A 26,780-nucleotide genomic window follows, 5' to 3' on the forward strand; every position below is an offset into this window, starting at 1 on the left:
GACATCCTGGAATGTGAAGTCAAGTGGGCCTTAGAAAGCATCACTACGAGCAAAGCTAGTGGAGGTGATGGAATTCCGGTTGAGCTATTTTAAATCCTGAAAGATGATGCTGTGAAAGTGCTGCACTCAATATGCCAGCAAATGTGGAAAACTCAGCAGTGGCCACAGGACTGGAAAAGGTCAGTTTTCATTCCAATCCCAAAGAAAGGCAATGCCAAAGAATGCTCAAACTACTGCACAACTGCACTCATCTCACATGCTAGTAAACTAATGCTCAAAATTCTGCAAGCCAGGCTTCAGCAATACGTGAACCATGAACTCCCATCGATGTTCAAGCTGGTTTTAGAAAAGGCAGAGGAACCAGAGATCAAATTGCCAACATCAGCTGGATCATGAAAAAAGCAAGAGAGTTCCAGAAAAAAACATCTATTTCTGCTTTATTGACCATGCCAAAGCCTTTGACTGTGTGGACCACAAGAAACTGTGGAAAATTCTGAAAGAGATGGGAATACCAGACCACCTGACCTGCCTCTTGAGAAATCTATATGCAGGTCAGGGAGCAACAGGTAGAACTGGACATGGAACAACAGACTGGTTCCAAATAGGAAACGGAGTACATCAAGGCTGTATATTGTCACCCTGCTTATTTAACTTATATGCAGAGTACATCATGAGAAATGGTGGGCTGGAAGAAGCACAAGCTGGAATCAAGATTGCCGGGAGAAATATCAATAACCTCAGATATGCAGATGACACCACCCTTATGGCAGAAAGTGAAGAGGAACTAAAACGCCTCTAGATGAAAGTGAAAGAGGAGAGTGAAAAAGTTGGCTTAAAGCTCAACATTCAGAAAACGAAGATCATGGCATCTGGTCCCATCACTTCATGGGAAATAGATGGGGAAACATTGGAAACAGTGTCAGACTTTGTTTTGAGGGGCTCCAAAATCACTGCAGATGGTGACTGCAGCCATGGAATTAAAAGACACTTACTCCTTGGAATAAAAGTTATGACCAACCTAGATAGCGTATTGAAAAGCAAAGATATTACTTTGCCAACAAAGGTCCGTCTAGTCAAGGCTATGGTTTTTCCAGTGGTCATGTATGGATGTGAGAGTGAACTGTGAAGAAAGGTGAGAGCCAAAGAATTGATGCTTTTGAACTGTGGTGTTGGAGAAGACTCTTGAGAGTCCCTTGGACTGCAAGGAGATCCAACCAGTCCATTCTGAAAGAGATCAGCCCTGGGATTTCTTTGGAGAGAATGATGCTGAAGCTGAAACTCCAGTATTTTGGCCACCTCATGCAAAGAGTTGACTCATTGGAAAAGAACCTGATGCTGGGAGGGATTGGGGACAGGAGGAGAAGGGGACGACAGAGGATGAGATGGCTGGATGGCATCACCGACTCGATGGATGTGAGTCTGAGTGAACTCTGGGAGATGGTGGTGGACAGGGAGGCCTTGCGTGCTGCGATTCATGGGGTCACAGAGAGTCGGACACGACTGAGTGACTGAACTGAACTGAATGTAATGAAAGATAGCCTCTTATCAGCAGTATGGACCTATTCATATTTCTTTGGACTTTGGGAAATGAGTGGCAGATAACGGTAGTATCCGAACCCAGGACACAGCTTGATGATGCATTTGTGCTTTTACTCCTCTGTTCAATACCCTGATGCTTGATGCCTTAGAACCAGAGCTATCTTCCGATACAGCTTCAGAATACTAAAGCTTCAGATTTGCTTTGTCTATACACAATATTTAGTACATGTCACTAGCTTGAAAAGAAGCATAAGGTGTATTAGTCTGCTTTATCCATTGTTCTCAAATTAGGATGATTTTGCCCCCTCAGGACATTTGGCATTGTCTGGAGATGGTTTGAGTAGTTTCAGCTTGGGGGTGCTACTGGCATCTAGTGGGTAGAAGCTAGGGATGTTACTAAACAGCCTACAGTGTGCAAACCCTTACAGGAAATCATTTTCCAACTCAAAATGCCAGTTTGAAATTATTTCCATTTAAAATGCCACCATGTTTTTGTCAGGTTTATTTCCTGTTTATTTCCTCTGTTCTTGTCTCAACACGGCAAAGATTTGGAATGATGGACTAAAGAGTTTATTAAAACAACAGATAAGTTACAGCTCAGTTATAGCTCAAGCAGACACAACTTTTATTAAATAGTCACTCCAGATACATGGGAGCAGGCTGATCCTGAAGGAGTCATTGTCCCTCTTGGCTTCCCCCTTTTTTATACTTCCTGTCTCCTCCTTACAGTTGTGCCCTGGGAAAAACACAGCTTGTATCTGCCACCATTCAAGAAAGGGAAGGCAAATGGACATATGCTCAAGGCCCGTTAACCACTGCAATTTATATAGCAACAGACTGTATTGCACATGTCTTCCATAATTAAGTCTGTTATGATCATATGTATATATATATATGTATAAGATATTTATAAACCCTTAATGGTCTCTTAACTGCCTAAGTTTACTTGAGGAGGCCCCTGCGGTTAGTTTGTGTCCACTGTGTGCCTAGGACACATATGCTGGTGTTGGAGAAGCCCCTGTGGTTGGTTTGTATCCATGGTGCACCCAGGGTGCGTGTGCAGGAGTTGGAAAAGTCTCAGTGCTTATTTTTGTAGCATATCTGTGAGCTCTCCTGGGTGTGTCGGGGGTGGGGTTCAGAGATCAGTTTGCATCCTTTTCAGCTAGGCCACACCTGGTTGCTCATGCCTAACTCTCTACCTAACATTTTTTGAGAATCATAATTCAATCTTTGACTTATTCATCAATCGCTCAAATTTTTCACCATTTCATTTCTACAGTGGCTTTTACTGGATTCTTGTGGATATAGATCATGCTGTACCATCTTTATGCTCCACAGAGTATTGGCGCAAAAAGCGCAATCACTTAATATTTCTGCAACAAGTAGAAATAATATCACTATCAGAACATACGTAAGGGAATACACCAAGTTTTTTTTGAAAAAGCTAGACATAGGTAAATGTAATAGTTTGAAATAACATCAAGATCAGTAACACATTGAATTTTCATAACATCTTTGGGAGATAGATATTAGTATTACTAATTTTACAGTAGAAAAGTATTTTGACAGTTTATGTTGTCACATATCGCTATTTAGGCAAATAAGACTCACTATTTATTTCCTTATACGTAAAATATGTATCAAACTTTGTTCCTGCTGCAGTTCCAACTCTTAACATTCTAAGTATCTTTATTAAGATGTACAACTGATTCCTCATAAATGCCCAAGTATTTAGGTTATTTATCAGTATTTATAGATGAGACAGTAAAAATTATCAGAAGATAACCATTGCTATTCATGTTTTTCAAAGTAAGTAGAATATAATGTGAAATGCACTGAATAGAGTGGGAGTGTACCTGAGTCCCTCTCCCAGTTTCCCTGGAGAAGGAAGTGGCAGCCTGCTCCAGTATCCTTGCCTGGAGAATCCCCATGGACAGAGGAGCCTGGCGGGCTACAGTCCACGGGGTTGCAAAGAATTGGCCATGACTGAAGACTTCACTTTCACTTTTCTCCCAAACTGCATGTTTGTTTCATTATTTAAGTTTGGATAAAAATTTTGTTCTTGGTAAACAAAGCTCTTATTTGCTCTTATTCAGTTCAGTTCAGTTCAGTCGCTCAGTCGTGTCCGACTCTTTGCGACCCCATGAATCACAGCACGCCAGGCCTCCCTGTCCATCACCAACTCCTGGGAGTTCACCCAAACTCATGTCCATCGAGTCGGTGATGCCATCCAACCATCTCATCCTCTGTCGTCCCCTTCTCCTCCTGCCCTCAATCTTCCCCAGCATCAGGGTTTCTTCACATGAGGTGGCCAAAGTATTGGAGTTTCAGCTTCAACATCAGTCCTTCCAGTGAACACCCAGGACTGATCTCCTTTAGGATGGACTGGTTGGATCTTGCAGTCCAAGAGACTCTCGAGAGTCAAGACAAAAGGCCACTCATCAGTTTTTTGCATTCAAAGGAGATTTAGTATGAAGGTTTTTATTTGGGGACTTAGGAAATAATGTATATGAACTTTGATATCCTCTATGATCAGGACCATAAAAAAATACCTGTGTGTTAAATTAGACTCTGGAAAGCTAGGCATTGCTTTCACATGCTAATAGATTGAATTTAAATTCGTATTTATTTTTAATCAGTACTAAAATAAATTTGGATACCAGCAGCTCATAACAGTTAATAGCCTGTATAAATGGGTCCCAAGACACCTGTTCCTTTATTGTTAATGAAGCTCTGTTCTATGTGCAGGAAGACTAGAGTTCCTGTTGATTCTCTGTCCTAGTACATCTCCTTGTCTCCTGTGTGTGTGTTTAAATAACATTAAGAAATGTTGTTTCCTCTTGTTTTCTGTCATCTCTAGAATTCTGCCAGACACACATATTCCCTTTAATAGGTTGTTTCTTCCCAAATGCATTAGGGTGATATTTTTTCCTGTTTTGTGTGTTTTGAATTTTGGGGGGAATTAAACCTCAATTATGTTATATTATGAGGATTTGATATAAAATTATGATGAGTTAATAGCACCAGACACACAAATAGCCAAATAAAGTTCCTCAAGGAAAGAATAAATGACTTGTGGAAATTTTAATAGCCTGTGGAAATGTAAGAAAGCAAACAAAAATGTAGAAATAGACTCCAAGGCCCTTGTATTATCATGGTTTGTCCTCTGAGAGTACTTAACTGCACTTCTCTCCCTATTTACTATCACTGACAGTTCAGAGAGTTGGTAGTAGTTTTATTTCTGTTTGATATTTCATAGCAAGCAATAAGTAATTAGTCTTCTTACAAATACTTTGAAAAGAAAAAAGAATATATGTAAAGAATTACTATCACAATCTACCAGACCTTTGCATTTTTCTACCTGGTAGAATTTTGCTATGTGTATCTGGCTTGGAATAATATTTGAGATTCATGGCTTTCATTGCTACTTTCTTTGGGGGATAGCTTAGTAACACATTTCTTTAAATTGTGTGTGTGTGTGTGTGTGTGTATATATATATATATATATATATATATATATATATATATATAAAATATGCTCAGAGGAAGGTAAATGGCATCATTCTTGGGCAGCTTTTCCTTCTTCAAACACCTGAATTTTCACTGCCATTGGTGATAGTTTAAAGGTCATTCTTGAAACAGAGAGTATCTTATCTTTGAAGTAACAAGTGAGAATTACACTGCTGATCATTTAAATCAGTTTTTCAGAAAATGTGTTAAGTGTACTAGACATCCAGAAGGCACTTATTTTCTGACTTTTGAAGATGGAGAATACATTGTAACTAGCTCAGACATAGGGTATGTGCCACAAAGAGTGAAAATAAAATCACCATTCAAAAGTCTTCTTCATAATGATAGTATTTTTAAGAGATAAACATTACTATCTGGGATAGTTCTTGGGAAACGTTTTTTCACACCTTGGTTTTGTGTTTCGTTGAACTCCTTCATAATAAAATTTACCACATCAAATCAATCAGTCCAGCAATGCCTGTTCTTTAGTCTTATTCCTATCTGTGGATAGGAAATATAACTCTAAACTGTGTACTGAAAATGAGAGTGGTGATTTGAGATTTCTTTCTCACCATGAGTAAAGAGAAATGTGAATCACAGTCTCTGCTTTCCAGGTGGTGTTAGTAATAAAGAACCTGCCTACCAATGCAGGATACACAAGAGATGCAGGTTTGATCCCTGAGTCCGGAAGATCCTCTGGAGGAAGAAATGGCAGCCCACTCCAGTATTCTTGCCTGGAGGGCTACAGAGGAGCCTGGCGGGCTACATTCCATGGGGTTGCAAAGAGTTGGACACGGCTGAGTGACTAAACACACACAAACACACACTGGGGTGGTGTGTGTGTTTTTAATGCTGGTTGCATATTAAAATAATACTTGAGGAGTGTTTTTAATCTACCAGTGCCTGAGCCCCACCCCTGGAGCTTCTGGCTGTAAATTGGCATATGCTAGAATATGGGTATTGTTATATCTAAAACTTTGCAGGTACTCTCCCACACTACATGTACTATAGAAGGCAAACTGAAAATCCTTTGAAAAGGGCTTCTGATTATATTGTCACTCAGATAGTGATCCCTCCCTGTAGGTAGGCATGTTTTTTGGCTAGATGAGCTTGGTACCTTGTTGGAGACTCTCCAGCTTCATATGAGAAAAGAGGCTCTTTCCTGAGTTCTCCAGATTTAAATAATTCCCCAGAATTGTATAATGGGAACAGTTTTTAATAGACTGTGGAGTTCACTGTAGCTTATCCAAGATATATAATTTAAAAAATTTTTCCTAGTTTTGATTCAAATATAATGGGGACAGTTTCTACCAGTTTTAAAAAGTTTTAAATTTTTTTTGTTTTTCATTTAAACCATGGTGCATCATTCAAAATTCATTCCTTTCATAAATATGCATACCCCTTTTCTGTATTTCCATCATGGGTTGTTCTGTAAAATGAAATATCTCATTTCCAATAAACTTGCTATGATGTGAGAACCATAGGAAGAATTTATAAATGATGAAATTTATCAAATTTAAGGATAGATACATGAGAGGGAAAATATAGCAGAGATACCATTTACCAAATGTTATTTATAAGTATAATTAAAATAGCCATTTATGTATAGAACAGGCTTTTGGACTCTGTGGGAGAGGGAAAGGGTGGGATGATTTGGGAGAATGGCATTGAAACATGTATAATATCATATATGAAATGAATCACCAGTCCAGGTTTGATGCATGATACTGGATGCTTGGGGCTGGTGCACTGGGATGAACCAGAGGGATGGTATGGGGAGGGAGGAGGCGGGGGGTTCAGGATGGGGAACACATGTATACCTGTGGCAGATTCATGTCGATGTATGGCAAAACCAATACGATATTGTAATTAACCTCCAATTAAAATAAATTTTAAAAAATAGCCATTTATATAATTTAAAATAGTAAGTATTGTCCCCAGTTTTCTTAGTGTAAGCATTCCTTGCCTTGTTTGGAAAATATGTAGAAGCCTCTAAGATGGGCCTGTTAGCAAGGAATGCCAGTGCCCCTGTGAAGCCCTGGCCTCATGTATGGCCCCTTCTGACTGACTGCCTTCCAGACACAGTCACTGCCCCAAATGTGTTGATGATTCATGTAGGAATTGGCTGTTCAAACTTTTACTGCCAGACTAATCACATTTATGGTTTCTTGGCTTATTAGTTTTTTAGCAAATAGTACCTAGCGGGTAACTACAGTTAGATCAGTGGTGTTCAGAGCACCTGCATTTGTGAAGGCATTACTTTGTACATAAAAGGGATCTGATTTTTAAACAACAGTTTGCTATTTGCTTTGCAACCTATTGTTTATTGTAAAGAAACTCTTTGTGCTTCTTAATTTCTCATGTGTTCTTTAAGAAAAGATGGCCAAGGAATATATTTACAGATGTAGTTCCACTTTTATTATTTCAATGCATTATTTTCTCCTCATCAGATTCATATTTGTGGTGATATGCCCTGCATGGCAAGTGCTGAGAAAACATTTGCACAAAGTCTTGCCAAGAAACACTGTTGACTCTGTGGAGTATAGTGACTTCACTGTTCAAGATCCTCATGTGTTTATTAAAAAGGAAAAAAAAACCCACCCAGATACTAGTTAATTATATTCATCTGTCTAAATTACTAGATCTCATAGTTAGTATATTAAATTTATAAAATAGTTCAAGTGTATTCAATACTGTATTACATCAGTTTTATTGATATACTGGCAAAGAAACAAACATGACCACTCTTTACCATCTGTTTATAATGCTATATAAAGAAGACCATGTTGGTTGCCATGGAAACTACATTTCCAAAACCACTGAGTGTTTGCTTAAATTCTCCAACCTTAAAGTCATAAGCATTTTTTCTGAGCAAAAGAATAGAGTACATTTAAAAATTTCCTATGATTTTCTTAAAGTGAATTGTCTGTAAAATTCATTTATTATTTCTAGGCTGATATTTTGCCTCAAGATTTCATGAATTAAATTGAGAGACTCTTAATTTGAAAATTCTTTGGTATTTTCAAGAACTGGTGAGAAAATGTTAGCACTTTTCTACTGAGGGCTGCCACCTGTCTTTATAAGTAAAGGCTTTACTTCTTCAGAAAAACTTTTTGCTAGAGTAACAATAGAAAGGAGCCTGAAGAAGTGACAGATATAACAACATGGTATCTGGGAAGGAAAAGCAGTTGTAATGTAGTTACATAAGCTAACAATGTTTAGTTACTGCTGTCATATTAGCTGATATGATAGAAATTACCGAGGGAAGTACTTGACTTTAAACAGAATGGTTCTGAATTTAACATTGTGGCTACTAAAAAATATTTTGTTAACTGTAAATAAAATCAGTTGATGTTCCTGGGAATTCTTCCTAGGCAAGAAAGAAGTGAAGTATTGAGATATGTTGTACTGTTGTTCTTACCGTAAATAAAAACTAGAACTAAATTTTTTTTAATCCCAAATAACTGTACATTCACATGTTTTGTTTATGTAAACCTGGGGTCTACATAGCCACTCATGAAGCTTGTTTGCTATATTCTTTTTTTAAAATAATTTTTTTCCAACTTCTTAAAAGTTATTGTTATTGTTTTTACACTGTGGCAGGTAAAATAGGATTACATCTGTTCTAGCTTTCACTAAAGCCAAAAATTTCTGTATTATGTGGATAACAGTAATAATACTGATAATAATAATAACTGATGCATATTGTGCACATAGTTGTGCCGGAGAGTATACTTAGCTTTTTACATGTTAAATGTTTATATTTAAACTTCATAATAATCCTATGAAATAAGTCCTATAAATACATAGTACAGTCTCTAAATTCAGGTTTCTCATCCTTGGCACTATTGACATGTTGGGCTGGCTGGTAGTCCTTTGTCATGTGAGACTATCAGTTATGTTGTAGAATGTTCAACAGCAGACCTGGCCTCTGCTCTTTAGAAACCAAGTTGTGACAACCAAAAATATCTCCAGACATTGCCAAAGTCTCCTGGGGGACTAAAATTGCCTCCCATCTGAGAATCACTGCTCTAGATGAACCAGCAGTTTGATTTTTTTTCTGGTAGAAATAGTTTTTAAACCACTTTCTGCTGTTCACATGCTATATACCCCTACTACCATCCATTTTAATACCAGCTAATCTCCAGTTTTGTTTGATTATTCATCTAAATAACTTAACCAGAGCCCATGTATTATGATAGCTTTTTTTTATCCAGGATTTTGAAAACTTGTGCAACAAAATGAGACAAGTGGAGTAATTAATGTAAGTTGCACCAAAATTACATATTCATAAAAGATAATTTTAATAACAAAATTTTAGAATCATCTGCTGATTTTCATATGTTCAAAAATTGGAGGGAATCCTTTCCATGTATTCAACTCCTAAGTGCCAAACTAAGATGATTCTGTTTTTCCTGTTATTGACCTCTAAATATTCTCTGAGGAATATTTGAGTATACTTGAGTCTTATGTGAGTATTTTCTCTGATACTGAAAAATTAGAAGATGGTCAGTCATGGACCTTTCTTACAAAGTTAAAAAATCTTTAAAAAAAATACTCATACTAGCAGTGCTAACTTGTTGTTGTGGTTAATTTTCTGCTGTTTTTTAAAAATATGACTGTTTTGCTGTATTTTCTTATGAATATTTTAATAGAAAAAGCATTTCTTAGCAACATTTGAAAATTGTGATACTGTGAAATGGAACTCATCAGGCCTCTGAGTTGACAAAGTAAACCAGATTTCTGTGATTCTCAAGTTTCTTTACCAAATAGTCTTAGCTTATTAACCCATTCTCCTAAAAATCTCCTAAAGATATGAAAACATTTTTCTATCATCTGAAAGATTACTTCAGAAATGTATATTAATAAATGACTCTATTAATGCAGTTTGGTAGGAAATTACTGCATTTCACTACAGTTAACTAAAGAACACTTTGAAAGAATGCAGACCTAGAGAAAAATACCTTTTTTGGAAAGAAGAAGAACATTCGACCTTTTAGATGCACTTAAATGATTATGAATTTTTAGCTATCATTTTTTATCTAGGCAAAAGCTTGCACCGTATATCACATTTTGAGACCAGATTGAATGAGGCCCAGGTTTGTTAGTGCTTCTATTAATATATTGTAAAGTGGGACTTCCCAGGTGACTTGAGTGATAAAGAATCTGCCCACCAATGTAGGAGATTCAGGTTCGATCCCTGGGTCAGAAATAGTCCCAGGAAAAGGAAATGGCATCCCACTCTAGTATTCTTGCTTGGGAAATCCCATGAACAAAGGAGCCTAGTGGGATACAGTCTATGGGCTCAAAAAGAGTTAGACATGACTTAATGACTAACCAACAGCAACAACATATCGTGAAGTATTTTTCAGTTCAGTTCAGTTGCTCAGTCATGTCCGACTCTTTGCGACTCCATGGACTGGAGCACACCAGGCTTCCCTGTCCATCACCAATTCCCAGAGCTTACTCTAACTCATCTCCATCGCGTCGGTGATGCCATCCAACCATCTCATCCTATGTCATCCCCTTCTCCTGCCTTCAGTTTTTCCCAGCATCAGGGTCTTTTCCAATGAGTCAGTTCTTCACATCAAGTGGTGAAAGTATTGACGTTTCAGCTTCAGCATCAGTCCTTCCAATGAATATTCAGGATTGATTTCCTTTAGGATTGACTGGTTTGATCTCCTTACGGTCCAAGGGAATCTCAAGAGTCTTCTCCAACACCACAGTTCAAAAGCATCAGTTCTTTGGCACTCAGCTTTCTTTTTAGTCCAATTCTCACATTCATACATGACTACTGGAAAAACCATAGCTTTGACTAGCTGGACTTTTGTTGGCAAAGTAATGTCTCTGCTTTTTATGTCTAGGTTGAAGTACTTTTTAGCTCTTGAATAATATGCAGCAGTTAGAACCATTCACCAGGCCTTGATTTAAATATACGATATTTGAAGGTGAGAAACGCATCCAACAGTCCAACATTTTGATAGGCCTAAATAGCCTATTGATAAGTTTCTGGTTTTTACCTGTGCATGAACAAAACAGTCCTGAAATACATTGGCCACAGGCTCCACCTGGTCTCAAAATTTAGCATTTATCTGGCTACTTTTGGAGAAAGGGGGAAACTTTTGGTATCAGGTGATGCAGATAATCCAGTTCTTATTAACATAACCACACTAGAACTTTATACCAAGGGAAATCATCACCACATTTGGGGACCAAAGTGTCTGTAATATGTCTTTGAAATTTGTTAGATTTTTGACACATGTGCTCAGAGACAGAGTTTTCACACTTTTGTCATTGTCCTCAAATCCATAGGATTTGGAACTGTACTTGCACCATAAGAAGAGTAATTTCTTTTGTCCCATTACTTTCATCAAGGTTATTTTTAATTTTAATGTAGTAAAAAACATTTTTTGCCCCTTTAATTTCATATCTACCCTAGTTTCTCTGTCTTTGCTCAATTCAGTATTTTTTCAGTGTCAGTATCTTTTTTAAAGCCATCATTAAAACAAAATTTGTATTTGTGACCATGGCCCCTACCACTTACTTACGGCCCTACTTGTTACTTATTACTTAACTTCTTTGTGTCTCAGTTTCTTCATCCATAAAATCAGGATCAAGAATAGTACCTTACAGCCTTGTATGAGGTTTAAGTGAGGAAATAAGAAAATAAATACATACATATAAACATACATATAAATATACATTTTTATATATTTAAAGTGTAAGGATAGTTTTTGTAACAGATATTAACATTGAGCCTATTGCTTTTTCCTTTGTAGGACAAAGTTGCAAGATTGGGTCCCTAGTGTATCAATGAGCAGTGTTTCTTTTACCTTTTAAAAATGAATTATTGTAGTATGAATTAAAATGGGAACAAAAAGTCTTGAGATACAAATTTCCTGTCTTATTTAACATATTCCTAGAAATTAAAACATAGAATGTATATAAATTATTTTTTTTAACTAAGTAGTCCTTCAGTGGAACATTTCAATCGAGGAATGTATATTTTGCCCAATTTCAAGGAAAGGAACCAAGGTATTCAATAAAGAATGATGAAAACTATGATCTCCTCCTTCCCTACGAGTTATGATTTTGTGGAGTATTTTAGATTGACTGTCGTAGGCCACCAGAAGGGCACAGAGCCACATGCCACAAGCGGGCCTGTGCAGATCCTCATTTCAGTGTAAGACTCCTTGGCTGTGGTATAGACCCTGGCTATTCCTGCAGTCCGTGTGGGTTTTTGTTGTTGTTGTTTTTCAGTTGTGGTTTTTAACCTGGACTGTATTTTCACTGCAGTGCCAACTTTTCTCAGCCTCCTGTGAATGGGGGCTATTCAAGGCTTCCCATGGCTCTGTTTAATGGACCGCACATCCTCTGCTCTGTTCTACTTGGGAGTCTTGTTGAACTTGCATGTATGGAGAAGGCAGCACCCAAATTCTTGTCTAGCTATAAGTGCACCAGCCAGTAATCAAGAGAGGTTTCAGGGAAGTGCTTACGAGAAATCAACTGTAAAATTTTTTTCACGTCTTTTACCTGTAAGGTCCTTTCTGAGCTCTAATTCAAGCTATTGCCCATTTTAACTCTGTGTGTTATTGCTGTGATCATTATTTCTGTAGGCTGGCTTTGGAAGCAGACATCGGAATTGAACCCCAGGTCCTTCATTTATTGGCTATATAATTTTGGGCAGATTACCTTATTAATTCATCCACAAGTATTTATTGAATGTCTATGTGTGCCAGGCAGGATTCTAAGCACTGGAGATACAACTGTGGACAAGTAAATGTGCTGTAATATGCTTGTGTTCTAGTCAAGGAAGACAATAAATAAATGAATACAAATATGTAGTTTATCAATGTTAATCATTGATGTGTAAAAAATAAACTTGCTCTGTGAGCCTTAATATCTTCATCAATAAAATGAGGAAAACTACCACCTCCCAGGATAGTTGTCAGGTTAGATGAGCTGGCACCATGAAGGCTTGAGGATATACCAGGGTGGATGAGATAGTCTGTCTCTCAGTCACTTGCTGGCCATCTGGTAAATGAGAGATGTCTTCCCAAAACCTTTTGACCTGCTAGAGTGGAGCAAGTGTTATGTTCTCTGAGGATTAAACTGGCTAGAGTAATGTGTGTGTAATTTATTCCAAGTGTCTCTCTCTCTTGGTTCAGTAGGTGCCGTCTATTAATTAATACCATGTAAATGAAACTTGAAGAAATCGAACCATGTTTCCCTAGTGAAACCTATAATTTGAGAGATGCCACTGTTATGGTAATGATTGTCCTTTACTACCTCTGATGGTGGCTATTTTAAATGTTTATAAGGCCTTATTGTTATTTGGGTAGCAATATTTGGAATTTTGAGAGCTAATAGCTTTTAACTTGGGAAACCAAACATAGAATCTTTCATGGTGAGAGTTTTTCTGTGGAAGATGAACACAAGCAGTGTATGTCCTGCACCTGTCACTTCTAATTCTCCCATGTTTTGGTCTCCTGTACCTTGATTTCAGTGTTGATTTTGGAAAAATAAATGAGTTTTTCCTAAAAATTTTGCACTTGTGTTGAGGTTTGACAGAAAGCAACAAAATTCTGTAAAGCAATTATCCATCAATAAAAAACTAACAAAACAAAAAGCAAAACCAAAAAAAAAATTTGCACTTGATTGCTCAACCATCATATTGCTATAGTACAGTTTTAGGTTTTGATGTTTTTTTCTGTTCAGTTTTTCAAAGAGTGATTTCTCCAGCTAAAACCCGTGATGGTTTCTGTCCCCGTCCCATTTCCACTTCAGTTTGCCTTTGATGTATTACCTATAAAGTATTATAATTTTTTTCAATTTGCTTATTTTTACTGGATTCGTCCATCTCCTGTCATAGCTTCTACATTTGGCTTTAGCCTCTTAATAGTATGTTGTGTAAAGCCAATTGAATGAGCTTCTCATTTTGTCTTTTCCAACTTGTCCTAAGGCAAATATTCTAAATTTTGCACAACTGAACCACCTTCATTAGCTAGTAGGACTGACCCACCAAGTACTAAACAAATACTTATTACTTACATTGAGATATTCTTTTTGATAAAAATGTACTTCTACCCAAGTAACTGCCGCCCCCAAATTATAGAGGCTTAGTCTGACAGCAGTTCCCTTGAATTTGAGTGTCAGAGTGTGCTGAAATCAGGACTTGAAGTTGAGAAAAGCACTGAGCACTAAGGGAGCTCTCATTCACATTTGGTTGCCTTATTCCCTACACAGGCGGACTCCGATAGGGAGGTGTGATTCACACCAGGTCAGCTTTTAGCCAGTGTCACTGCTTGAGTGGTGGTGTGAGTCTCATGTGTTGGAATAGTGTAATGATGCCTATATTCCAGCACTTGGTTTTTCTACCCCTTTGCTTCAACACTAAATTGATTTTTTTCTAACATGAACAAAAGGGGCCTGTGTGTAAAACTTGCGTGAGATCATTTTAATGGAGTTTTCAGTTTGACTGAAATATTTTTTAACGACCTGTTTTACTACGTTAGTATTTTAAAATAAATCTTCAGTTATCATTTGAGTTCAGAAATCTTTGTTGATTTTTTTCTCCCCCTGCTAAGTCACTTCAGTCGTGTCCGACTCTGTGTGATCCCATAGACGGCAGTCCACCAGGCTCCCCCATCCCTGGGATTCTCCAGGCAAGAACACTGCAGTGGGTTACCATTTCCTTCTCCAGTGCATGAAAGTGAAAAGTGAAAGTGAAGTTGCTCAGTCGTGTCCGACTCTTAGTGACCCCATGGACTGCAGCCTACCAGGCTCCTCCATCCATGGGATTTTCCAGGCAAGAGTACTGGAGTGGGATGCATTGCCTTCTCCGTTTCTCCCCCTAGTGATAGATTAATTCTAAGGCGGCCAGCTTATATCTTGCTGCAAACTTGATTATTAGCATTATTTTACTTGTTTTTTATTTCAATCATATTTTGTTAAACTTCTGGTGTTCATTTGTTAACTATTTCTAAAAAGCTCTGTTTGATTTCCCCTCTGTTCGACAGCTCCTATGCCCAATACCTGTTCTACTTTCTCTTCTCTCTTTCTTTCTTTCCGTTGCCTGTCTTCTGCCACATGCCCATCAAACCTAATTGCTGCTTTGTGAGAGCTTTGTTGAGGCAGTTCCTTGGCCCTGCTGTCCCTTGGGGATTTAATGCGGGTGGGATGTGCCTGTGGCCCTCGAGCCATGTCAGTGGCTGCTATAGCTCCCAGATTCTAAAGACTGGTCACCTCAGGCCCTAATGTTGTTTCAAGTCTAGACCATTTTAGTCTCAGGATAGATAACGGCAGGAATAATACAATTTGGGTCATTTTGTCAATGGATATTAACCTCCAGCTTGTCTGCTAATTTTATATAAAAATCTGTGACGTGCAGACTATTTTTAGTCTCCTTCAAATTAGAGTGCTTTAAGATAATTTTCATGAGTGCTAATGTTTTTCTTTTACAACTTAGTAATATTACTGTCACTGAATTACTAATCATATATATATTTTATATATATATATTTAACATCACTTTGATACCATTTAAACTTTGGCCTTATATCTAAACCTTAGAGAAATTAAAAGTGAGGTATAAGAATCCAAAAGACATCTAGATAGAACTTTGGGGTTCATTAAAGGTGAGTTAAATTTTTTCTTCAAGTGAGAAATATAGGTATAATATAGCAAGCCATTTGCCTTTTTAATATTTCGATATTTTAAAAATAGTTATCTTTTTCTCCAGACTTACAAAGAGATCTGTACTCTTATGCAATTTGGAAAATATGTAAATCACCCTTAATCTGAAAGTCCATTGATTAACACTTGTTACCATTTAGAGGCATTTTCTTCCTATTATTTCTCTTCATTTTTTAAACAAAATATTTTAAATACACTAAAAAATACGTGGACATTCTGTGTATTGAATACCAATAGAATGACACTCAGATTTTAAATGTTACTGTTTTAGAAAACAAACATGGTTACCAAACGGGAAAGGGGTTGGAGAAGGATAAACTAGGAGTTTGGAATTAGCAGATACAAACTACTGTATATAAAATAGATAAACAACAAAGTCCTACTGTATAGCACAGGGAACTATGTTTCATATCCTATAGCAAACGATAATGGAAAAGAATATGAAAAAGAATATATGCTATCTGCCAGAAACTAACACAGCATTGTAACATTGTAATCAACTATACTTGAATTAAAATAAAATGTTGATGTTTTATCATATTTATTCTTAGTTCATGGCCTTATTTTATATATATATGTGCATATATTGAAACATAATTGGGATCATATTATAATTATAATTTTATAACTTTATCTTTTCTTTAACATTTTAAGTATTTTCCCATATCATTAAAATTTGTTTAGTGCTTTGTTGCAACACTAAATTTGTTCTAGTGTTTGCACAGATTTTATTTTTCAATAATGGTAATTCTATTCCTATTTAATTTTACATTTACTACTAGTTCTTTTAACTTAATATACCATATATTATACATGACTTAAAACACTTTTTCAAAAAATTGCAGGTTAAAACTCATCAGGTCACAAAGGCAATTTAGCAGGCTATAGTCAACATAAAAAAAATAATAATAGAGAAGATCAGGGTATTCCTATGATTCTTTGGCAAAAAAAAAATGTACATCTTCTAGTCCTTTTGCTTCAGTTATCTATATAAACTTAAAAATTTTTTTGACTAGGGGTCACAGTCACAAGTATTATTAGAAACCTTTTTAGCCAATCTCCCTCATGTATATTAGATTTGACACCCATCTTTTATGCTTACATTTTCTGGATTGATTTAGGAGAACTAGATATATTAAAGTGAGGTAGTCAAATAGTGAAACAAACTCATACCTCTAGATTTTAGCACTGGAGGGAGTTTTTCCACTGTGGGGATCTGGGAAGTTCTGATTTTTCCCATTCAGTTTTACTTTAAGAAGCTTTGAGCTAACACAGGACTTTCCCAGTAGCTCAGCAGTAAATAATCTGCCTGCCAAGCAGGAGACGTAGGTTTGATACCTGGGTCAGGGAGATCCCCTGGAAAAGGAAATGGCAACTTACTCCAGTATTCTTGCCCAGGAAATCCCATGGACAGAAGACCCTGGTAGGCTACCATGGGGTCAAAAGAGTCGAACATGACCTAGCGACTGAACATGCATGCACAAACTAACTCAAGGGTGATGATCCCTTATAGTTGATAAGTTGTTTCCTTAATATTTGATTATCAGTTTCCCAAAAGACTGTGATTTGAGTCACTGGCATAAGTTAGAATTCTGAACTCTTGAACATAAATCTTAGGTTTTCTCTCCTCCAGTTTTGCCATCCTACCTTAGCTCACCATCTGGAACTACCCCTACCTTCTGTTCAAAGTGAGTGTAGCCTCTCACAGGCACTGCTGCAGTAGTGAATTCAGTAAGTTCTCCTAAATGACGAGACAAAGCACTTAAACACTCCAGTATAGTGAGTTCTGTCTGCTTGAAGCTTAAGAGATAGGTCCTTTGATACGGCATGGTTCTTATATACAATAACTTTTCAACATCACATTAAACTCTCAGCATGTCATTTTGTAGTGCACTGGTCCTTTTCTCCAGTGTGGCTATCACTTTTAAAGAATCCACTATGATTTAGGAAGAGGGACTCAGGACACTGAACTCAAGGTTCAGTGTGTGTGCGTGTGCTAAGTTGCTTCAGTTGTGTCCAAATCTTTGTGACCCTATGGCTCCTGTGTCCGTGGGATTCTCCAGGCAAGAATACTGGACTGGGTTGCCATGCCCTCCTCCAGGGAATCTTCTCAACCCAGGGATCGAACCCACGTCTCTTATGTCTCCTGCATTGGCAAGCGGGTTCTTTACTACTAGCACCACCTGGGAAGCCCCCTGGTTCAGTGTAGCAAATGGATAATAGGAGAGATGAGTAAGGTTGGGACTAGTAATAGGTCTATTTGGGTAAGATGGTAAGATGGTGTCTGCTGCTCTGCTTCTTGGAAGTTATTTGCTCTCTCATCTTGCATTTTTTGAGACTTATTTTGTATCAGTTACTCTGCTGAGTGCAGAGCATCCAAAGATGACTAAGCCTGAGGGCCCTTAAGATTCTCACAGCCTTGTGAGGAGTACCTTAGAACGAATACAATCATTAAATAGCAAGCTGAAAATCATATCTAAATCTTGGCACTTAAATTACTAATTGACTAGTAATTGTTTAGCTTTTCTAAGCCTGCTTGCTAATTTGCCTCATCTATAAAATGATATTACTAGTTCTTTTACATGTTTTTGTGAGAATAAGAATGTACATATATAAATTAGCACGTGCCTGGCATTATAGTATGTTTATAGTATGTTGTAGCTGTGTCATTCAATGCCATTTTTATTATTCAGTGTATTAAGTATCAGGCTAGATGTTTATAATAAAAAGCCCATGGAAGAGGCAGCTGCTTCACCCCAGGTTCTGCACACCGCACAGCCACCGTTCTCTGCTTCCATTGTGCGTTTATGTTCACTTTTCTTTCCGGGTGTCTGTGGAGACCCTTTTTATTTGTGGACATGCTGTGTTCCTTCCTGTGGGTCACACTCATCCTTCCTCAGTTCCCTACAATATATGGAGTGAATTCTCTAAAATTCCCTACAATATATGAATTCCCTAAAATTCCTTTTCTCTTCTCATGCCTTCCTTTCCCCTTTTTCCTTCCCTTTTCTTCTCCTTTCTATGCAACCCCCAACTCCCAAAATGCATCCATCAATTCCTACTGCTTTAGCTATCACCTCTATGAAGATGCTTCCCAAATCTATATCCACAGCATTTCCAGGTGCCTGCTGGGCATCTCCATCTGGAAGTCCTTCTTGCATTCAAAGTTAACATGTCCAAAACTGAACTCATTAATTCCCCATTAACACTCCTTTTCTTTCCAGTCCTTGCTAATGCTAGCATCATCACCTCCAGCAGACAAGTTTGAATCTTAAATTCAGCCCTTATATTTGCTTCCTGGTCCCTTCCTGATGTCTCGCTCATGCAGTCAGTTGGCCAGACTAACCTGACCCACCTCCATGCTGCTGCCATCATTCAGGTTTTCTTTCCCATTCCCGCTGCTAGTGCCCTAATTTAGGCCCTCATTATCTCCCACCTGGGATATTGGAAGAAGCTACTCCTAACTAATCTTCCCTCTCCTTTCCCCTGCACCCAACAACACACTATTGGCAGAGTGACAATACTAGGCCCCAAGTAGCAGTTTTAGTCTTTAGCCCTAAACGCATTAGTCCCTTGCTGACAAACCATCCATGCCTTCAAATTGCCTGCAGAATACAGTCCTGATTCTAAACCTATCAAGGCCCCTCACTCTTTAGGCTGTCTCCTGGGCTTGTTCACCTTTCCACTTTGCCCAGATGATTAGCCCCACAGGTCCTGAACCTGCTTCCCATCACTCAAACCTATTCCTTTCTCCCAAAGTACCATTCTTCCCATTCCAATAACTCCATCCCTCTCCTCCCTCCATTCCCTGCTCAGGAAAATTTGACTATCTTTAAGGCTCAGTCTGAAGTCTGTCTCCACTGGGAGGGGCACCTCTAACAAGAAGCCGTTTTCTTTCTTCCTTTGTTTATGGATAGCTTATTGATACTCTACTGTCTTTGTTATCTGTTCTTATATTATTCAGTTTAACCACCTATTTTTTCAGTTTAACCATTTTTGAAACACATCATTAATAGCTCTTTTATTAGACCTCATTTCTTTGTATTCCTCATAGTATATATATGTGTTGAAACAGTGGAATTTGAGAGAGTATGGAAAGGTTCCATAGCTGTCATTTGAGGACTTAAAATAGTTAATAGTTCTGGAAAGATAGGATGATGCAGTAGGAACTGCAATTAACCACAGAAACAACGATGTGAGAAGGCCTTACAATTGTGTTGCACAAAGTTCACCTGTAAAATCCTTATTTCCATGAAATTGTAAAGCTATTAGGATATTAGTGTTAATTGTTGATCTGTTGTAGTTCTAGAGCAGAATTTTGAAGGCCAAATTCCTCCCCCCAAAATTCAACTTACAGACTTTTCAGAGTGATGTTATTTAAAATTAGTGATATGTCTATAGTAGCTAATTTCCCAGGACTACATAATATCTGACATATGTTTAAATTGATTGAAATACTGTTTTAGATTTGGTACGTCTCCAGTTTGTCCACCAAGCTACTACCTCCATATTTCTCATTGACTACCGCAAAAGTGTCCCAACTGATCTCTTCATATCCACTTTGTTCCCCCACCGCCAGCACACCCATAAGTCACTTTTCCACACTGATGAGGGAAGACATTTTTTGTATATATTTTTTAACTATCTGATTACACGACCAGATGCTTAAGTTACTGCAGTGGTTTCACATTGCTCTTTGGATAAAGAGCTAGTGTCTAATCACAGCCTGTTTGACCTGTGTGGTCGAGTCCCTGTTTATTTCTAGCCTCATGTGTACAGTGTTCTCAGCTTTGCATGTGCTCATTCTTATGCTCTGGAGACACTCCTCTTACCTCTTCTCTTCCCACACCCCTCTTTTACATCTTTCTTCCTTTGGATGTCAACTAAATCATCATTTCCTTAGGAAGCCTCTGACTTTACTGGCTAGGCTAGTTCCCAGTTGTAAGCTCTGAGAGTGTCATCTCTTTTTACTCTGTGGCATCATTAGCATTGTAATTTTACATTTATTTGTGATTCTTTCATTATTACCGGTCTCTAGCATCAGCTTGTAAGCTTCACAAGGTCTTTGCCTGGTTTTGCTCATCGTGGCATCTGTGCCAAGCACAGTGCTTAATGTATGGAAGATATTTGGTCTATATTAGTTTAATGAATGATGAAGGGTTTAAATATATGTATATATATATTAGCAAAAGGAAAACAATTCTGTAGAATTTTAGTGATATAGATTACAAGGGACTAAATACTGCTTTCATTTATGACACTTTGATGATATTAACGATTTCTCCCAAATTTTATACTTATTATATATATTGTAGTTAAAAAAAGTGAACTACTTAGTTACCCAGTCATGTCTGTCTCTTTGCAACCCCATGTACTGTAGCCCTCCAGATTCCTCTGTCCATAGGAATTCTCCAGGCAGGAATACTGGAGTGGGTTACCATGCCCTCCTCCAGGGGATCTTCCCAACCCAGGGATCCAACCGAGGTCTCCTGCATTACAGGCAGATTCTTTACTATTTGAGCCCCAGGGAAGAGTATTAGATAATTACATGTAGTAAAGTGAAATCATAGAGAATCACAGAGTAAGGGGAAAAAACCCAGATGTCAAATCAGGCTTCCCTTTGATGTGTTGTATCAGAGGCTGTGCAGCTTCTTGAACATCTTTATTCACAAGGGACTCAGCATCAATAGAGGCTCCTCTGTTCTTTAACTTCATGTGAAGCCAAAATTCACCAGCTATATTTTCTATCTATTAGTGTCAGTCTCTAAAGTAATACTTACCAAGTCTGTCTTCTATCCATATGGTACCCTTTCAGATGAGCAGACAGCATCATGTACTCCTCTAGCTTTAATTCTCCCAACCCTCCCCTTCACACACACTGTGTTCCTGTCCTGTTGGTTCTGGAGACAGTTGTGTCCTTCTCTCTCTCCTTTAAACCTTCACACATGTTGTCTCTAAAACACTCTTTTCACTTCCCCTCCTTGCTTCAGATCCTGTGACTCCTTCCCTCTCCTCCTTTAGGCCTCAGGGAGGTCTCTTTCACCACTCCTTCACCCCACTTCTGTTGGTTGCCCTTGTTCATATCCCGAAGTAGCTCATGCCACATTTTATTATTATTTTAAATCCAAATTATATAATCCACACGAAGGGAGACCACAACACACCAGTGTATGTCATTATGTCCTCCACTGTCTGTCTAGCACTGTGCCTGACTTAATAGTAAGCATTTACTACGTTTTTGGCTGCGTAAACTTGAGAACACCATCTTTACTATTCTCCAAGCTAGCATTCTTTTTTTTTTTTTTTTTTTGCCAGCCAAGCGTATGGCATTAAGTGATTTCATGATCTTCTGGATATGCTCCAGTTTGTTGGTATTTCTCCTAGAGAGGCGCTCAGAATAAATTCTAGTGTTCCAGGTGAAAATATGACCTGGATTATACGAAACATTATCTCTGCAAATTTAGAATCCTAGGGACTTTTTTATGCTCAGGAGCTAAATTTCATATTTTTGTTGTGAGCTAAGGTTTGAGTAGTGGACATTATCAAATTATCTTATTACTTTTTTTTTTTTAAGGCTGTTAATGAAGTGAACTTAAAGAAGTGGTGTTTTGGAAACATTTAATTTACTCAAACTGTTAATCTGTTCTTTGGATTGTCAACTATTGTCTCGTATGAAAACTGATGCTTAGAAGGCATGCTTTTCTGACTGCTCTCTTGATTTCTGTCAACTGGTCCACTAGAGTTTCTTTTCCTGACCTTTTTAGTAGTGCTTTCTGAAAGTGGAATGTGTTTCAGCCATATATGATGTTTCAGGCTCATAGAAGGAAGGATTCCTTAACTTTTGTTATTTTGGGGGAGTAGAAGAAGAAACAGTATAGGAAATTATCGGTGGCTCAAACGGTGAAGAATCTGCCTGCAGTGCAGGAGACTCTGGTTCAATCCCTGGGTCAGGAAGATTCCCCTGGAGAAGGGAATGGCTACCCACTCTAGTATTCTTCCTTGGAGAATTCCATAGACAGAGGGGCCTGGCAGGCTGTAGTCCATAAGGTTGTAAAGATATAAGAATTAAAAATACATGGCAAAAAAGTAATGAGGAGAGAGAATGTAGTTTTCTGACAGCCTTACCACCTCACATGAGTGGTGTACGCTTTACTCCTGTTGTCTCTTCCACACAGTGACCACAGGAAACAGATGTCATTTAACCTTGTTTTACAGAAAAAGTGATAGTCTGAGTCATACAACTAATAAATGGCAGGATTTTTCAGACCTGGTTCTAAAGCAGTCCCTATTCTACTGACTCAATAAATAGTTGGTATATGAATGAGATGAAGCAGATGGAGAGTTGCTATAGCATTATGGATAAACATGTATATAGACTCAAGAGCCAGGTGGCCTGGATTCAGATCCTGGCTCTATCAGGGTTCTAAGGCTTACTATCTGTGGTATCTTGGGCAAGTTGCTTGATCTCTCTCTGTGCCTCATTCTCTTCATCTCTAAAATCAATTGTGGTGCCTTCCTCAGAGAGTTGTTGTGAATTAATTTGATTAATATATAGTAAAATACTTAGGACAGTTCCTGGCATATATTGTGAGGTTCTATGTTAGGATTTGTTGTTGCTGCTGCTATTGTATTTTGATGATGATGATGTATATGTCCTCTGTGAAAGGTCTCCTTTCTGAGAAGTTTATGCAAAGTGTTATCAAAACTGTTGCGAGGACTATTTCTTCAGCCTGACTTGGCCCGATGTCTCAAAACTCACAACTTAAATTTTTAAGTGTCAAGTTGTTAAGTGTTACCCTCATATCTTTCATTCCTCAGTTCAGTTGCTCAGTCGTGTCCTACTCTTCGTGACCCGATGGACTGCAGCACACTAGGCCTCCCTGTCCATCACCAACTCTCGGAGCTTGCTCAAACTCATGTCCATCGAGTCGTTGATGCCATCCAACCATCTCATCCTCTATTGTCCCTTTCTCCTCCTGCCTTCACTCTTTCCCGGCATCAGGGTCTTTTCAAATGAATCAGTTCTTCACATCAAGTTGGCCAAAGTATTGGAACTTCAGCTTCAGCATCAGTCCTTCCAATGAATATTCAGGACTGAGTTCCTTTAGGATTGACTGGTTTGATCTCATTGAAGTCCAAGGGACTCTCAAAAATCTTCTCCAGCACCACAGTTCAAAAGCATCAATTCTTCAGCACTCAGCTTTCTTTATGGTCCAACTCTCACATCCATACATGACCACTAGAAAAACCATAGCTTTGGCTAGACCATAGCTTTTCATTCCTAAACAGGCTCAACCTCCCAAACACATAGACACACATACAGCCTCACCTTCCTCTTTTCCCTTTCTATAACTAGGCGCCAATTCACAGCTCCTCTTTAATATTATTATTATATACCTCAGGTAAAACATGTATAAGGATCTAGTAGCATAAGTTGGGCTTCCCAGGTGGCTCAGTGGTAAAGAATCCAACTGCCAATGCAGGAGACATAGGTTCAATCCCTGGTCGGAAAGATGCTCTGGAGGAGGAATTGGCAACTGACTCCAGTATATTATTGCCTGGAAAATACCATTGACAGAAACCTGGCGGACCACAGTCCATAGGGTTGCAAAGAGTCGGACATAAGTGAGCACCCACACACATTAGCATAAGTTAAAATCTGTAATTCAAAGCAAAAAACTTGGAAAGCACTCCATTTTACAGTCTCTTCCAAAATACTATGCTTCCCAGCCTCCCTACAGTTCAGGTCTGTAGGATTTAAGTAGATTGTTACATTATAATAAAGAGATTTGGATATTTCTGTTGATTATTTGTTTCTACTACAGTATAGCTTAATTACCTTAAATTAACTTCCTTTTTCTAGGAAATTAAAACTTCTTTGTAAAAATCATTAACCCCTCTAACCTACTGAAGATCACTTACTAGATTAAGGAGAAAATATAAGTAAAGAAAGAACTGTAACTGTTATTTTGCAGTAAGCCTGAAGATGTCTTATTTCAAAACTAATGAAAGAGTAAGGGACCCTTTTAAAAATTTACTTGGAAGCATGAGGGGTGAAAATTTTCTTAAGTAATGGGCTAACTCATTAATTTTGACTATATAAACTTAAATTAATTCTTTGTTCAGAAGTCACCCAAGGAAGTCTTAATAAGTCAGTGAAGTATTAGAATACAAATTTTCCTGTTTTTAGAAATAAGGTCACAGATGTAGAAGACAAACTTATGGTTACCAAAGGGGGAAGGGGAGGAGGGATAAACTGGGAGGTTGGGATTGACATATATACACTACATATACAAAATAGAAAACTAATAACAACCTGCTGGATAGCACAGGGAATTCTTCTCAATATTCTGTAATGGCCTATATGGGATTAGAATCTAAAAAAGAATGTGTGTGTGTGTGTGTGTGTGTGTGTGTATAACAGATTCACTTTGATGTACAGCTTAACTAACACAAATGTGTTAGTTAAATTGTGAATCAACTAAACTCCAATAAAAATTAATAAAAATTTTTTGCTATTTTTACCACATTCAAGAATTTTGTTTGTATGTTATTTATGTATACTTTTTAGTATGACCTATTTGATTAGTGCTCATGAAGAGTATTCTAAGTGTTAATTTATTATAATATGTTGTGCTTAGTCTTTCAGTCATGTTGGTAACTCCATGGACTATAGCCTGCCAGGCTTCTCTGTCCATGGGGATTTTCCAGGCAAGAATACTAGAGTGGGTTGCCATGCCCTCCTCCAGGGGATCTTCCCAACCCAGGAATAGAATCCAGGTCTTGCACATTGTAGGCGGATTCTTTACTGTCTGAGCCCATTATAATATGTTACTCATAATTTTCTGTCTTTTTTTCTTTTTCTAATGTTGCCCTTTAGTTCTTATATGACAACCTTTTGTGATACTTAAACAAAAATGTAATCTAGGAAAGTATTTCTGACCTTAGTTATAGTAGAAGATATAAATATTGAATATTCATAGCAAAAAAATACATTCTATGTTAAAGCTTAATGTTGCCTAGAATGATTATTCTTTTGCATAAAAAATAAGAAACGGTAAAATATTTGCCCATGACATTCATTTCCATTTTACTTCTCAAATTTTCGACCTGTGAAGACAGAAATCATTTTGTACCCTTCCCCTTACCAGCATCATCACCACATAACGCAACTTCATCGAAACCATACAATTTATATTTCATCTGCAGTCAACTACCACAAAACAGTTTAAACAGTTTAACACTGTGGGTTCCTCTCGTTATCAGACCACATGGTTAAGATTGCATGGGAAAACCCAGAAAGAGGTGGAAGCCAAATCAGTAGGCCTCACAATTTTGAGATTATCACTTTCAAAACTAGCTGAGGGTTTCTCTAGATGTTTCCTGCAGTTACTGCTTCCTCCTGTTAACTCTTTCTTCCACAATCCTATTTCTTTTCAGCGGGTCCCATTGTCTGGTTTTGGAAGCATGGGCGTATTTGCAGCAGTTCTCTTACTTGATCCAACTTATTTTGTGATTTTCTTTCTTTCCTTGTTGGCAGGGGTCTTGTACACGACAGCCAGAATAACCTCCAGTTGAGGGGCTTGGTGGTGTTACTTATTTCTAAGGCAGCTGGGCCCAACAGTGTGAATGCTTCGTGTCAAAACTATGACATGGTCAGTGGGATCTATTCATGGTAAGAAGAAATTTTGAAATTGCTCTCTAAATTGTGTTTTCATTCAGTGGTCAGTAGAAATCACTGTTTAGTTCTTCATCATTCTCTGATTCAGAGATAGGTTAAAATATTTTGTAAGGTTAAAAATGGGTTTTTATTGTTCTTAACAAATCTAATAGTCTTAGCTACTTTGTATGGAACTCTGGTAAATTTTCCCTTGTGTTTTTGTTTAATACTTTCCTTTCTACCTTAAGCATTTAAATTTTGTTATTGAATACTACCCTTCTGCCCCATTGTGATATCATTTTATTTCTGTAGAGAACTCTGTGTCATTTAGTCCAGGATTCATGGTTTTTAAACCTACTCAATAGGATAACTTAGC

The 26,780-nt window shown here is 37.8% G+C and overlaps 1 protein-coding gene across 1 annotated transcript in view; it reads left to right on the plus strand.

Moving 5' to 3' along the window:
- PDSS2 (decaprenyl diphosphate synthase subunit 2) overlaps nt 1-26,780 on the plus strand; it is a 259,946-nt gene that overhangs the window by 85,196 nt on the left and 147,970 nt on the right. Inside the window, exon 2 of the mRNA XM_052645841.1 lies at nt 26,285-26,419. Coding sequence (XP_052501801.1) covers nt 26,285-26,419 — 135 coding nt within the window. The remainder of the gene's footprint in view (nt 1-26,284; nt 26,420-26,780) is intronic.

This window comes from Budorcas taxicolor, chromosome 9, assembly GCF_023091745.1.
Source record: "Budorcas taxicolor isolate Tak-1 chromosome 9, Takin1.1, whole genome shotgun sequence".
Classification (NCBI taxonomy): domain Eukaryota; kingdom Metazoa; phylum Chordata; class Mammalia; order Artiodactyla; family Bovidae; genus Budorcas; species Budorcas taxicolor.